Consider the following 16422-nt stretch of genomic DNA (forward strand, 5'->3'; position numbering starts at 1 on the left):
TAGGGGTATCATTTTGTTTGGGGGTGTACCACCCCAAAGGTTAAGGATGTTTTGTCTTATGATACACTCGTACGGCCGGTTAAATAAAAAAACAAAACTGACAACGTACGGGAGAGGGTCATGACTCGTCAGGAATGGCATATCCTTTCGGATATGGTTTTCATCCCAAGTGAGATGAAAAACACTACTATGCTGGTGTATCAGATTTGAACCCTAAAGTAGAGTTGGGCTTACCCAAGTTATACATGCGTACAAGGGAAGAACGATTTTTTGGGACCATGATTTTTCTGCGACCATGGTCCTATTAGGCCACCTATCCTATAATTATAAGGGGTGTCCTAAAGCATTGAAATGACTAACCTACTTTAACCTAATTTAATTTAAAACCAACCCAATAACCACCTATATATATAACCACCACCTCCTCCCACCACCACCTCCCACCATCGCCGATTACCACCAACAACAACAACAACCACCGATTACCACCACCACCACCGCCCACCACCGCCAATTACCACCACCACATCCTCCGATTATCACCACCACCAACCACCGATTACCACCACCACCTCCGATTACCACCACCACCAACCACCACCACCAATATATATATATATATATAGCTTAATTTAAAACATTAACAAAGATATTCTCACAAACCTATTACTTGTCATTCGTTTTTGATTGAATAAATGAGAAGTAATCATTAAAATGAGTTGAAAATGGAAGTTGCAGAGAGGTTTAATGGAGGTTTTTTTTTTCAGAGAAAAGTTCGGTTATCAAGAATTAATTTTTTCTTAGCCGAACTCAGAGTTCGGTTGATTCGCAAAAAAAATACTTTTAACCGAACTCCTTGTATTAGAACAACACAAGTCCATAAGTTCGGTTCCTTCGCAAAATAAGGATATCACCGAACTTTAGTTTACGAAAATAATGAGAAGTCCACAAGTTCGGTTCGTTCGCAAAAATGTTAAGTTTTCTTTGTAACCGAACTCTACCTTTGAAACTTCGTAACCGAACTCTACCTTTGAAACTTCGTAACCGAACTCTACCTAATTCGCCAAGAAATAAATTTCGTAGTAACCGAACGTTTGCCTAATTGCATATATGCATATATAAGCCCAGTTCGGTTGATTCGCAAAATATGTTGAAGTTTGCGAACCAACCGAACTTCTAACACAAGGTTACTTTTAACCTGCAGTTCGGTTGGGAACTTGGTTGCGTTGAAGTTTGCGAACTAACCGAACACACAAGATGTACCCAAATAAATTGTTAAGTTCAAAGTTCTGCTACCTACCATTTTATCCTAGGTAACCGAACATTACACTGTACGACCAAAACCTCCATTAACGAGCGAGTTCGGTAACCTGCGTGTTTGGAAAACGTAACCGAACTACACTTTCAGGTGTGTTCGGTTACATGTTCTTGACATATGGTAACCGAACTGGCCCAAATCTACATAAAAAAATTCATTTTTTTTGAAAGTTTGGAGCAATTCAACCAACATTATCTAAGTTTGAAGCCTACCTGGGTACCCAAATACCCTTCCTCCGGTTGTGGTTGGTAAAATCCATCGTTTTTCATGTTTTCCTTCTTCATCTTCTCTAACTTTACTCTCTCAATAATTCTACTTCGTTAAGAAAAAACCATCTGATTTTTCAATCATCTCACTAATTATCTTTAACTTAATCATCTCACTAATCATTACACTAACTAATCATCATCCAAAATTAATCAGGAGGATAATTTAGGTATTAATATAAATATCTAGATAAGGGGTGACCTAGATTTACTTCTAATGTCTTTATCCAAAATAAAATCATGGTCCCCAAACAATCATCGTTCCAAGGGAACATGTCAATGCTTCCAACATGCATGAAAGGACTACTTAGGAGTAAGACGTGCCTCCTTTGAGATGCACATAGAACCAAACTGCGTGCATGCATGAGTAACGTAGATCCACAAAGACCATGAACTTGAAATTTTTCACATTCACATACTAAAATATTTATCTTATCCTTCGACCCATTATGAGATGATTCGGGAAAAAAAAATACTTTTTCTATTATACGGAACCACAAGAAATGCTTCTGCAAATTCTAACACCAGTATTGGGGCCAAGGATATGCTCACATTTCCAGGAGTGAGTTAGAAGCAGTTATGTACTGCTGACTGAGCAATCCGTATGCTCATATATTAACTAATGGCAGTGTTCCATTTGGTGTGTATGATAGCTAATTACAGCTGTAATTCACCGCCTGTATCTTTTTCTTTCCGTTCCATTTTACTTCTCTTACCTGTAAGTCTTATCTGTATATAAGACTCGGTCTTGTACTTGTTTCAGTAATTTTGACAATTGAATACAATCACATTTCTCACGGAGTGGGATGAGCAACAAAGCTTACCTAGCTTTCTAACCTACAAGTTATACAAGAGCTAAAAAAATTTACACATTCACCATCAAAACTCATTTTTCTAGTAATATCTTTCCAGATGATAGCTATTCCTCTTCTTTTTCACTGTCTTCATCTTTCTCAGGCTTCAGGTTGTTTTAAGTGTACAACGGACAACACCATTTACCTGCTTCCTCAGTCTTGCGTTGTCAATGAAGATGTCTGTTAACATCTTCCTAATTTCATAATCCATTGTTCCTAGATTTTCGCCAGTACTAACACCTTGACCGTTGCTTGCGTAAACAGAGGATTCATCATCACCATCAACTTGTGCAAGGAGTTGTGCCTAGTCAATTTTCAAGGAAACAGTTGCAGTTAGGATAAGAAAAAGATGTTTATGAAAGACTCATGACGCAAATGGCTAAGAAAAAAATCCCTCGAAGATTAATTGGGTTTTCTTATAAATATCAGTGTTGGTCACACATGGCAATCAAGCATAAAAGCACAAGACACTATCGCCATGAGAAAGATGCCAATGTACTACTGCATGCCCGTCTTCTAGACCTTTTTCAGTATTCTTCTATTGAGCAACGGTTGGTACATAATCTGAACACAACTCTCTCCAATGTCTGGTATACCAATAAGCGAGTTGGGAAATATTACTGGAAAAAGTCTAACAAGGAGGCCGTTTTACCTAACTTCAGTAAATTGTGTTACTTTAATCAGTTCATAAACAGTTTGGGGGATAAATTGGCTGCGTTCATTATGTAAATGTCAGCTCATGTTTGAAGCTTATATCCTAGTCTTAAATCTTGATTACTTCTGGTCACAACCAGACATCCTAGGAATGAGAATTAAGCTGAATCTAAATTTCTCTGCAGCTTGGAATACTTTGACTACTTAATAAAACAGTATTCCTCGTTACCTCGAATGAAAAGGCATTAACGAGAAAGAGAGAGAGATGAAAAATTATTACCTCTGCAAGTAGTAAGCCAATTCGGTTATCAGAGGTTGCCAAGAGATCTAAAGCATCTGAAAATGAAGTATCCACTGTGATTCTATCTTTCTCTTCTTCAAAGAGATTAACACTACACTCTTGAAGACGATCTCGAAGAACTCCGCATTCATGTAATAGCTTTTGTTTACTGTTTATTGCATGTTCTGTTCTTCGCTTTTCCTTTTGAAAAACTCTCTGAAATTTTTGGAAGAAAACACACAATAAACATCAAATCTACTAGGTGGATTAGTCAAACACATAGTTTAGAAGCCCTCATAAAAAGATTAAAAAAATATATATTGGGGATGTGCTTGTCTCAGACAAAGCAACTAGGAATGTCCATTCTCTCTCTAAGTCAAATGTGCATAGTTTATATTTCAAAAATTTAGGAAGCCAGTTCAACACTGGTAACTAAGATCTCAGCATGATCCAATAATCTACCACATGCATTTTTCTCAATAGGCAGCTGAAATTGATGGTTCTTGGTTGATTACTTGAATCAGCTCACCTATATGTAAGGATGTCAGTGGTCACATCCTTAAACTACTTTTTCATATCAAATCTTTACTCAGCCGCTCTTGTTCCAGTTATTAACCAAGAAAGTAAAAAATGCAATTATTAAAAAACTCCCATATACCTCGAGCTCAGATTTTTCCGTAAGTGACTGACTAAGTTCCTGCTTTAACTCGATTTGAGAATTTCTGAGGGATTTAACCTCTCTAATGAGAACTTTTGTATCTGCCTTTGATTTCAAAAGTAGCTCTTCGTGATTCTTCTGCAAGTTCACAAGCTTTTGTTTAGTGGAGTCCAATTCCTGGACCAGAGATTCATTCTCCAAGACAGCAGATGTTTTTGTTGACTCCGTGCGAACTTTTTCATCCTGAAAATACAGCTAAAAGAATGAAACTCATACATGAAGTAAACATAGCAATTAATCTATGAGTAGAATTGGTGCTACTAAAGAACCTGCTCAGACTTCAATTTCAACTCCATCTCCAAAGACTTTCTACGAAGTTCCTCCATATCCCATTGCATTTGGGTAAACCTTTCCCTTTCAACTAAGATGGCTTGCTGAAGATTCTCTTTGCTTTTCTGCTTGGAAGTTTCTAATTCCACCTCCAAATCCTTAATCTGAGCAACAAAACGATCATAAATATACCAAATTCCTTGCACAATGACTAAAATGATACAACAATATACTTAACGAGAAAGATGAATCATCCAATTTAACAAGTTCCATATGGAAATCCATTCAAGCACAGCAGACTCATATTCAAATCATTTGATGTTTTTGTTTGAGCATACTACCATAACATAAGGTTTATATCATATTGCAATGCACTTTTCTAAACTGTAAATGAATAAGACAGGTCAGACACGACTAACTAAGCAATATAATGCTGACTTCTCCATTCAAAGAAGAAATAGGAAATCAACTTGGGGCTTTGAAAACATCAGCATCTTAATCATCAACTTTACCTATCACGTCAGATATAGAAAATAACAATCCACAAAGAGAAAGGCTATGTAAGAATTGCTTCTACTAACTAATTCTGAACCTTCTACTATTATATCACTTTCAAGGAGACTTTTACCCTCCGTGTTAAGAAGATTCACACTGAAAACATGGCAGAGGGTGGGAGTCATGGCAGCTTTTTTCAGCATGTCTTTCTGTTACCTAATTACAAGTAGCATTTTCATTATGAGGTGCCTATCTTCCTCTTGAGTAATGACTGGCATCATCTTTTTTCCATTATGCTTGCACAAATATGCTGTAAAAGGAGACAACCTTCTTCTTTTTTTGGTAATATGGGGAGCAAGTGGACTAGTCACCGAACAATTGTCATACTTGACAGTTCTTTCATGGAGATGTAAAACTAACCTAAATTGTTCCCATATGGACGGATCTATGGTGCTTACATTTAGTTACTGCTGCTTCATAACTGTGAAAATTACTTGCTAGATAATTTTAGGGGAATGAACATCATGAAACACCAGAACAGGTTCAACCATGAAAGGACAAATGTAACTGACATGGAAGCAAACGAGAATCAGGATGGTGATTAGTAACTGTTTCCTTCAGTAGAGTAGAAAGGAATCGAAGTGGCAGCAGCCACAGATGACATGCCACAAAGGGTGGGATAAAGATAATATTCTCAATCTGAGAGCTAGATTAAAACTAAACCACAAACCTCTCATATCTTACACATTATATATTCCACTGGGCCACCCGTAGACAAAAAAAAATAATGGAAGAAAAGTTAAACATTATTTTCGCCGTTGTCACAATGTTGTTACCTATCCCATTTGGTATATTTGCAAGCGACATAAAAAGGGGGAGATATTTCACCAAATTATCAATTCCACCAACAGCAAGAGAGTAACAAACATACTAGCTTATGTCTAGACTTACACAGTGAACTCCTCTGTAAAATCTCCCAAGGCAAAAACATGCAGTATTTAGTGCCTGGGTTATATTTAATCACAAGACAAACTATGTAGTGATCAACACTATGTATGTGCATAAGTACGGCTCTACAACATGTACAGACACATCTGGGAATGTTTCAAATACATACGAGCTGGACCTACTAACCAAAAAGACAATATATGCTTATTGAATACACAGAATGTGGAAATGACGTCGGGAAGCTGATATATGCTCAACAAAACATAAGGACATAAATTTGTTGAAGTGCTTATCTATGACAAATAAAATAACGAGCTGATAAACAAGCCTGTGCATACTTTTAGACTTTAGTCTCTTGCAACATTTTTGTACCGCTCAGGTAGATGATCCAACAACTAATTCTTGGTGTAAGTTTATACTTGCCACCATAAACAAGGATTCAAAAATATCACATCCGTATTCCAAGCCTTACGTGAGATATCACCACGAAAAAATGTCAAAAACTAAACAGTAACATCTTATATGTAGTTTGTGGAAGTTCAGAGATGCATCCGTTAAAAAGAAAGATTTCCAGATTGCACAAATAACAAAAAGGGCATACCTTGGTTGTAAGGTAATTCTTCACCGCAATTTCTTGATTTAGTCTTGCTATAAGATCCTCCATGTCCGTTCTTGCAGTACCTAATCGCCGTTGCATGGTGAGAAGAACTCTATTCATTTTCTGGCGCTGATCTAATGGAAGAACAATTTGTGTATTGGGAGACTCCATTTCTGTTGTTGAAGCTTCGGCACTTCCACCGAATTCAAGGAAACCATCACCAAGTGAACTAGCTATCCCAGTATTGGATATTTCACTACCTCTAATGGAACTTATGTCACTTCCAACACTCTCCGTAGAATGTTTCCTAGCATGACTGGCCAACCTACCGTACTCTGGTTCAGAAAGACAGTCCATCCTATCCCCAGAAAATGATCCAAGCTTGGAAACATCACTTACATCTTTTACAAGACCACTTTCTTTGCTTGCATTGAGTTTATGCCTGGGAAACCCTTCTAGCTTCTCTAGCATATTTCTCCCCGTAAAAAAACCATTATCATCGCTGGACATGCTAAATGTAAGTGTTTCTATCGGGGAGGCCAAATCTTGATCCAGGTCAAGATCCTCTGTACCGATTTCAGAGCTGTATTCCCGTACTTGCCTCGGTGTTCCAAGCTCAGATGCCTCGTATGCACTATCACTTCCATAACCAGGAGCAGATGACGAAGTACCAGCAGGCGATTGCTGGCTTATATCTTGAAATGCTGATACGAACAGTAAGTAAGACATGGAACAAAATCACAAAACTAGTCTGACCTATAAAATGGATAACACACAGAGATGCAATAAGGAGACACCTACAAGACCTAGCAGCAGCTTCTAGCTCGAGGAATGAAGCCACAGGAACGCTCCTAGATAAATCAATATCAGAGAGTAGCCTTTGCATCCACTCTTCCAAAGAAGACCTTCTCTGCAACAAAACTAACGATTTAAGCACATTAACAATCAATACAATTTAGAAACTGGCCCTAAGTTTGACAACAAGCGTCACAATTCAGTTTACAAATACCAGATGGATTTTAGATGACTAATATGCGACGTAATTACTTGTGTGGTTGTGCCTTTATTTTTCCTTTCTAGTTATAAAGAATATTTTTGCTGAAAACAAGGTATAAAAAGATACCCTCTGTAGAGTTTTTAATCAATTAGGCTTTCTTCCATAATACTTTCTTAAGTAAATACCGAGTTTAAAACTTTAAGGTGAACGATTCAACTGCAATGGAAACAATTCCTAATTACTGAGTGACCTTATCCAATAAAATCTGTAATAAAAAGAGCACATCATACCGAAGCTAGAAAAATATGATGTAATTACCTACCTCTTCTGGCAGTGATCTGCTGGAATTTATTCTGATTATGTGTTTCGATGGTGCTGGGGGAAGGTTTTTTTTAGGGAACGCCCTTTTGAGCTATTAAAACAAAAGATAGTCGCAATTAGACTGATGATCATGAGTTACACCAAAACAGTACAAAAAGAATATTGCTTGTGTAGATCTAAGAAAAATGAATAATCATAACTAACATCAGAGAAAAGCTTCATGAAATCACTGAATCTTCGAAGAACTCCTCGTGCTGTGCTAACCCCATCTGGTGATTGAATACCAACTTGGACCCTGTAAAACTGCCCAATATGGATGTTAAGGTAAGAACGCTTGAACTAGGCGACACATCAAACAAAAATTGTCCGAAATCAATTTCCAACAAATGAAAGGAAAAGGCAATAGTGCAATGGTCAATTTGAGACATGTCTAGTATTAAGAGAATACTTCATACAAAAGGATGCAATGTGCTTGAAGACTACTAAGCCTCGATTACTTCCACTTTAGTTACTCACCACATCAAGCAATTTGTTGTGAAACTTAAAGCATGCTCAGCCACTAATGAGACACCAAGTTGTTCTCTCAACCTCACACTATAGTTGCAATCTTGGTACTTCATCTCAACTATAAGCAAATTGGATCAAATTCTTCAAACATTTATGCTCGTTGGGGAAAAGTAGGTGCAATCTTTGAATCATCGCTTCGCTTTCTTCTTTATTTATACTCAGGTAAACCATGTATGTTAATGTTTTCTAAAAGCAAACCACTTTCAGAAATGGCTTCCTAGTAAAGCTACCAGAAGAAAGGTAGATTTTAAATAGAGCATGGACCGTCTCAGTTTTGAAGTCTTGGGCAAACTTGGTCATGATGAGTATTTTCTTGGGATCTAATCCCTGCTGTGCTTCAATAGCAGGATCTTGAAGTTTCAACTCTACTCCAACAGCTAAACCTACATTGAGGCTTAGCCAAAAACGAAATATATTTGGCCTAATTCATTTTCATAAACTGCGCAAGTACGTGAGACATGAGAGCTTCTACTTTGGCTGACACGTCCCGTAGACAGGCAAATGAGGTCGGAACTCCTTGCGCACGTTAAAAGTAAGACATGGGACCTTCTACTTTTCTGGGACATTGATGTCCCAGCATGTCTTACTAGATAAATAAATAGTTCGATCACTGTGATTTTTTTCCTTACCCAGTAACCAGTTTGAATGCACTCCCTGGAAGTTGAACCAATTTCTTATCAATTAATAGACCATCAGCTGTGACAGATTGACTGATACTATCATACCTATTCTTTCAACCCTGATGCTCTGGACCCAGTCCTACAAGTTAGTCCTATTTTCCCTATTGTGGCAGTGCTCTCAAAAAAGGGCCTTGCTAGTGCAAAGTGAACAGAGAGTATATAGCCCGGTTTAGGCCATTTACAAGGTAAGATATTTGAAAAAACTAAGAAGTATGGCAACAAGAATTTGTCTGGGGTATAGCTCTGACTACGTGATACAACTGTGATCGAATGGAATTTAGCATTTCAATATATCATGCTTCTTGTTTGGTCTAGAGATTACAGAAAAAGACAAATAAGCATTTTTGTACGCCATTTATGTCTTCTGGAATACTCCCTCCGTCCCACTATTAAGTGACCTAGTTTAAGTTTGCACAATTTTTAAGACAAGCAAGGAAAAGAGTACTTTTAAGCATTTTTTTACAATTATACCCTTATGGATAATAACTAGGGAAACTTAGAAATGATATATCTCTCAAACTACTCCACGGATGTTCGCAAACTTCGTACCATTGAAAAGCATTTTAAAACACCTACGTAACGAATATAAACATGCCTATCAAATTATGCATATTTCTTATATTTTTCATAATTAACTAAAAGGATAATTTTAGAAATATCTCCTTGTTTAGTGATATAAGTCACTTATTAGTGGGACAAAATCTAAAATCAAATAAACAAACAGAATAATGATTTTGGAAGTCCATAATAATTTTAAATAAAAAATGATGTCCTTTTTGGAAAGACAAACAAAAGTACATACCACTATTCCCTCTGCATCTCTCGACTTGGGTAGGGTAATCCAAGAAGGAATCGTAACACAGTAACTCCATCCTGATTGAGAATCATGTGGCCAGACGGTGGCTCTTCCATCCTTTATTCAGTATCAAAGATAAAAACAAAATCAAAAAGGGTTGCTTATAATTATAAAAAAGTTAAGCATATGAGCAGCAAACTACATTGCATTAAAGAATACTTAAGAGAGCGCGAAAAGTATATTAAATTCCGATTACAATTAAGGAAAATTTAAAGTTCGACTGTTTAATACTTGAAAAAAAGAAACTATCAAGGAAACAGACCACAGAATCAATGAAAACGTGTGAGGTCATGAGATGCAATCAGCAATTACGAAAATTAAAATACTCATCTGGTTTATATTTGACTGAAAAATAACATAAAGCTGAGGCCAAACACGAGAACAGACTACATATAATAATTGAATGAAGTTGTGAACGACAACAACAAAAAATCGATCTGTTAAGTTACGCATATAATCAACATATGTGGAACTCTTTTGCTTTTAGATGCTCAAGGTATATATATATATATTATGCATATCAGACCAGGTTGGTAGTATTGATAATGTTCAGTTTGAAGTTCCTAAAATGACATAAATAATAATCAAATGGAGCTGCAATTGTAAAAATAGTTACTCCATTGAGGATGTTTCCAGACACCTTTCCTGTTTATTTTGTTGATACTCTTTACTAAATAGCAGCCTAACATTTTGAAGTGGCGCTAATATAAGGTAAACCTCTACTTTCAGATGAAAGTTTAAACCAACAAGTCACAAAAGATACCTGTTTAATCAGACTCAAATTAGCAAGAAACAAGAGGTAATTCCTCCGCATCTAAGACAATTAATTATAGAGTACAGATGCAATCATAAGGAACTGACCAGCCCAACCAACCAGTAAGGTGAGAACTTTGGCTGAGTCAGTGTAATCAGGTATCTAATTTTAGTGATCCAGATCGACTTATTGTATTATCAATGAGTAGACTATGGTTGCGAGTCTTGCACTTTTGAGGTTGTTCATGTAAGTATTTACTGGATCTGCTACTACTACTCACTAGTAATCCAACTATTGTGCCGTAGTCCAAGTCATAAACCCATTGTAGATCTTCAACAACTACATGAATTCCATTTTATTTTATTTTTCTCGTAATTCATAACTCACACAGTAGGCTTACAAAACACATGCCGCAATGTAATTCCTAAATCCAGAAAGTACACCAAATTAATCAGAATCCAAAATTCAATTTCACAAGGTTTCAACATCCACAAATTTAATCAAAATCGTCAATCTCAAGCAAATTTAATCAGTTCAAAACAAAATTGATGAAATTTTTACCCATTTTTTAGGTGGAGGACTCCAATCCATTCCCAGAGGTAGAGGTGAAGTTCCATCATGCCGATGCTTGGGAGGACTAATCTTCTGTTTTTGCATCATCATTGTTTATCTTTGAGGACGAAATCGACCGATTGGTTTAATCGATCGATCCCTCAAAAAGAGAAAATAGGGTTTTGTTCGATTCGATCAAACAAAAGAGATAATTCATACAATGCGATGCGAACTGTGTGAACTGTCAAATGGCACAAGGAATATTTAGACGTGTGTGTACTCACTCTCTTGGTTTCTTCTCAATTTTCTCTTTGTTAGAAAGTATATATATCGACGGAATTTCAGAAGAAATTCAGCTACCAGTCCTATTTGACATGGATCTCACGCCAAAAACAACGAAAAGAAATAAAGACAAGAGTTCCGCTTGCTATAAAGACTCGTGGATCTGCTGATACCGGTTTAACCCAGTGTGAGCCATTTACCTAGCCAAGATAAAGTTTTTGTTTTGTTTTGTTTTTTCAAACCTGCCATTGTTAGGTGTGCCTTAAAGAACCCTGTTTTAGGGCATACGTAAATCTTTCGGGGCGTACAAACCAATAATATCATCTAGGGTGCGCTTATAAGGGGTATCTCTTGGATAGTTCAATTACCTATATATCCTCTAACCGTTTTAATTATTAATGTGCCCTCACCCCTAATATAAAAACCTAAATTCAGTTTTAGGAAAATCAAAATCAGTTTTTATCTCATCTCTTCCTCTTCTCTTCAAGCCGAACTCTTCATCTCCCCCACGAGAAAAAAAAATTTCATCGCCGTGATTAATCGTTGATTCGTCAAATTTTGATCGACGATTAAACTAGACTATATAATGGTTCGAACAAAGAAAAAGGTAACTGGGAGGCGTTCAAAATCGTCTTCAAATCCCTCAAATGAGCAAGAATAACCCATTGAAGAAGAAGGACCAACTGAACCTGAAATTGAACCACCGAATCAACCAATCGAAGCACCAACTCCTCAAATGAGGATAAGAAAGTAAGTTCTACAAACCCAATCTCTTATTTGGTGTTTTTAATCGATTGAATAGGGCAAATTAAAAAAAAAGGGGGTTTTGTTGGTTTCAGTGTAGGGTTCGGCGCATAATTAAGCTTCTTTTTATGCCGAATTGTTCGTCAAAATTGCAACCTGAAAGTGTAGAAGAACAGTTCGGCGTGTAATTTTTTGTATATTTTGCGTCGAACCTAAACACCACAACCATGTCCTTATGAGTATAGTTTGGGTTCGTCTTGTTCGATAGTGTTGATTTTGTGTCGAACCATGTTCTCATAGTTTGCATCGAGCATAGACTAGGTGCAGGTTCGGCTCAAAAAGGATTTATCGGGCTTGCCGAACCCTAAAGTTGATGTGTTCGGCTTGTTATGATCATTGAATTACAAGCCGAACCTTGCCTTGTGTTACACAATCAAGTGATATTTGATGGGTTCGTCTAATAATATGTGTTATGGGGTAGCCGAACCGTGTGATTGGCTATCTCTTACAATCCTAGACTTGAGTTAGTTCACCAACTTTTAATATGTTAATAAAATTTTAAACTTGTTTTAGGAATAACGAAGCTAAAAAGAGGAGGAGGATGGAGGTTACGCCTTCATCTTCTAAAACACCCGATCCTCGAGGAGGAGGTAACAAAAAATTGGGAGCTGGAGGCAGAGGAGATGACAAAGTCGCATCATTATTAATTCGTGAACCACTTCCAGAGATATGAAGAGAAGAACAAGAAGTTGATGGTGGTCATGTTAATGAAGAACCTCAACATCAACCGAAAGAGAAGTATGTTGTTGAACGCCGGGTTAAAGGTTTGCACATTCCTGATGAGAATAACGTAATCAAAGCTCGAGATGATGGTTTGCCCCATGGACTTCCGGAAGATGGAGGAAGGGTGTTGATCGGTTACGCCGAATCTTGGGAAAACAGAATATATGAGACTCCCGATCACAACGATGCAGTCCGAGTATTGAAACACCAGAGGGCAGAGGAATGGAAGTTGTCTAAAGAGGTTCCCGAGGTAATTGCTTAGGTCCAATCTTCTGATTTATGGCTCGTCATTCAATATGGACATAAGGAATATGATAGTGTGACGTCCTCCGCTTTCTCCGAGAGATTTTGTCCAGAGACTTATACGTTTCATCTACCCTTTGGGGAGATGACAATCACTCCTGATGACGCGAACAAGATTACAGGGCATAAAGTGAGGGGTAGAAGCGTGGATGCTGACTATTATGATATGAGTTGGGAAGAGCTATATAATTTGTACATAGAATGTCTTGGTTGGGATAATTATAAGACCGAACTCGAGTTTTGTCGTTCTGTTAAAGATGTAAATTTTGTTCATTTTGAAGGTGGGACAAATAAGAAGCTCAAGAAGGTGAAGCTTACTAATTTGAAAAAAGAATTTGAGAATACAGCCGAGAAAGTAAAGAATGAGGAGTTGGTAATAGACAAGATCAAAGTGAAGCAAACCGCAACAGCCTATTTGCTATATACTCTTGGCAGAGATGCCTTCCCAGACCTATCTGGAAACAAGGTGAATGCCAATTATCTCATATTGTTAAAGGATCTTGCAACCATTAACCAATACGTTTGGGGTACCGCCACTATAGCTTACCTTCTCGACCAAATTGCGACCGCCTCTAGGTTAACAAGTACAAACATTGGAGGGAACTTCACTTTGTTTCAGGTAATTCTCGACTAAATTCCATTCTTTTTTTTCAACAATGCAACTGTCTCTTTATTCAGTGTATGGTTCGGCGTATATATATTAGCCGTTATAAGCCGGACCTGGTCAAAAATTAAGGTTCGGCTTGTATTTAAATTACAATATAAGATGAACCTTACACTGTATGTTACAAAATTAAATGTTTGCATATCATTTCTTATGAACTTTCTTATTTTGGTTTTGGATGTAGGTGTGGGTATATGACCATTTCTCGACTTTGAAGTTGTGCAAAACACTTGAAAAGGATGTCGATTGGGTTGATACACTTCCAACAGCGGCACAGTACAAGTTTGAGGAGGAGATGGCAAGGAATAAAAAGCAGTTGGTGGCAAACTTGAGAGAGAGGTTAGACTCTTTGGAGCTCAAAGACGTCGATTTCGATCCATATGCCAAGCCGGTGGAAATTGAACGTGATGAAGTTTCTGATGGTCTCATCCCGGTGGGTATGTACTATGGACCATTGTTTTATCCCGGTGGTTGTGTAATTTTTGATCCTCAGCGAGTACTACGTCAAGGAGGAGCCGTCCAAAATGTCTCATTGTTTGACGAGAAATTCACGTTGATGCCAAAGAGTTCTACTGGAACTAAAAGCACCACTTCTTCATGGAATCCAAAGTATGATCCCGAGACGAGCAATGAGCATTGGAGGAATTTATATGCCAACATATTAAATATGAATTTGATATCACCCGTCCCTGATGATCCTCGTGAAGCTGATCCGGGCTACATGGATTGGTACAACCAAATTTCTCATCCTTTTATTATCAACAAAGAAAGTCAGAAGATGGTTGATAAGTCGAAGGGGAAGCAAAAGGCGACCATCTCCAAAAATCCCACTTATGAAGAACTATTAAAGGCTTACAAGACAATGGTAATAATTGCATTATTCTTTACTATTGAATTTGTTATAACATAATTAAGATATTATATAAGTTACTCATAATTAGAAGTTGTTGACAAATGAAATTAGGCTGCGGCGGGTAAGGAGATGGTGAAGAAAATGAAGAAGAAAGCTAGTTCCAAAGAAGCGTTGACGGTTCAAGAACAACATCATTTCATCGACGAGTGGAATACTATTATAACCCAAGGACGAGGACCCCAGGTACTAGCAAAAAGGCCGACGAAGAAGAGGGATCGAGCAGCTGGCGAAGGCACAAGCGGAGGTAGTAGCAGCGGACCAACCGGTGATGACGGCGCGGAGGAAGATGAATGTGGAGGTCCCAGAACAAGAGGCCGTGGAAGTGGTCGTGGAAAGGGACGTGGTTATTGAACTTTTATGTTTTCTATGTTTGCTTAAGTACACTTTTATCTTGGATTTATTAACTTTGTTATCGACAACTCAACTTTGTTGGTGTTTGCTAGTTTATTTTGTGTTATCGACAATTTCAATTTCGATCCTATTAATCTTTCTGCGCGGAAACAGGTAATCCTCATAACCGGAATAGTGCGTCTTTGCTTTGCCGAATTCAAACTATAAAAAAAAAGTCGGAGATTTTTGGATAGTTAGCCGATATCGACTCAAGGGTGAAACAGACTCTGAGATTGTAGTGCGAGCTCTAGAGGAATGGCGAAGATGGAAAGGAAAGAATTTCAAGTACGAAGATCACTACAACATCCTTAGGAGGTTTCTCATTACCCGTTTGGGATATTAGAATATTTATTGTAAGGCTGCTATGTAGAAGCTGGTATGTAACAAGGATGTAATCAACAATTTCTTTGAATGAAAAAACTTTATTTTGAACGATAGTTGGGTAAAATTTCAGTACTAGGTTCGGCTCATTTTAAAACCAAGTTTATAAGCCGAACCTGGCAAAAGAATTTGAAAGTGTATTTTGCCAGGTTCGGCTTATAACCTTGGTTTAATATGAGCCGAACCTGGCAAAAAAAATCCTGGTGTTGATGGTGGTTTTTAGCTTAGGGTTAAAATCGTAAAACCATACATCTAACGTGACGTCACTATGACCACTAACGCATTTATTGAATCAATCAGCATGCCTAAGTAAGAATTACCAGGATACTTTTTTTTTTATATACATGTGTCATGTTCCACGGCAGAACCCTTAGTATTGACCGACATCATCTTCGTACATACCAAACCCTAATTCTCACGCCACCGTGCCAATGGCAAACCATGCCAGCCACGTCTCCGCGCCAAGGCATTCCAACCATGCCAGCCACACCACCGTGCCAATGGCAAACCATGCCATCCACATCTCCGCGCCAAGGCATGCCAACCATGTCAGCCGCGCCACCGTGTCAATGGAAAACCATGCCAGCCACGTCTCCGCGCCAAGGCATGCCAACCATGCCAGTCGCACCACCGTGCCAATGGCAAACCATGCCAGCCGCTCCACCGTGCCAATAGCAAACCATGCCATCCACGTCTCCGCGCCAAGGAATGCCAACCATGCCAGCCGCACCACTATGCCAATGAAAAACCATGCCAGCCACATCTTCGCGCCAAGGCATGCCAACCATGCCAGCCGCACCACTGTGCCAATGGCAAACCATGCCAGCCACATCT

General features: G+C 38.1%; 1 protein-coding gene across 1 annotated transcript; it reads right to left on the reverse strand.

The window, feature by feature from the left end:
- Positions 1 to 2046: 2046 nt before the first annotated feature.
- LOC113348964 (PX domain-containing protein EREL1-like) lies at positions 2047 to 11523 on the reverse strand. Its single transcript, XM_026592879.1, has 10 exons — positions 11138 to 11523; positions 9769 to 9879; positions 7924 to 8022; positions 7721 to 7810; positions 7203 to 7311; positions 6405 to 7105; positions 4360 to 4524; positions 4031 to 4273; positions 3373 to 3588; positions 2047 to 2742 (listed from the first exon to the last, which is right to left on the reverse strand). Exons 1-10 carry the CDS (start codon positions 11237 to 11239, stop codon positions 2545 to 2547), a joined length of 2034 nt encoding a protein of 677 aa, XP_026448664.1. The 5' UTR covers positions 11240 to 11523; the 3' UTR covers positions 2047 to 2544.
- Between the last annotated feature and the right edge of the window lie 4899 nt (positions 11524 to 16422).

Source organism: Papaver somniferum, chromosome 2 (assembly GCF_003573695.1).
Source record: "Papaver somniferum cultivar HN1 chromosome 2, ASM357369v1, whole genome shotgun sequence".
NCBI classification, from domain to species: Eukaryota; Viridiplantae; Streptophyta; class Magnoliopsida; order Ranunculales; family Papaveraceae; genus Papaver; species Papaver somniferum.

Excerpts from the sequence above, each read along its gene's own strand:
- LOC113348964 (XM_026592879.1), bottom strand. The coding sequence starts at position 11,239 with ATGATGATGCAAAAACAGAAGATTAGTCCTCCCAAGCATCGGCATGAT. Across the intron at positions 7,811-7,923 it reads TCATGAAGCTTTTCTCTGAT|CTCAAAAGGGCGTTCCCTAA; the intron begins GTTAGTTATGAT and ends TTGTTTTAATAG. Across the intron at positions 7,106-7,202 it reads AGAAGCTGCTGCTAGGTCTT|CATTTCAAGATATAAGCCAG; the intron begins GTAGGTGTCTCC and ends TGTTCGTATCAG.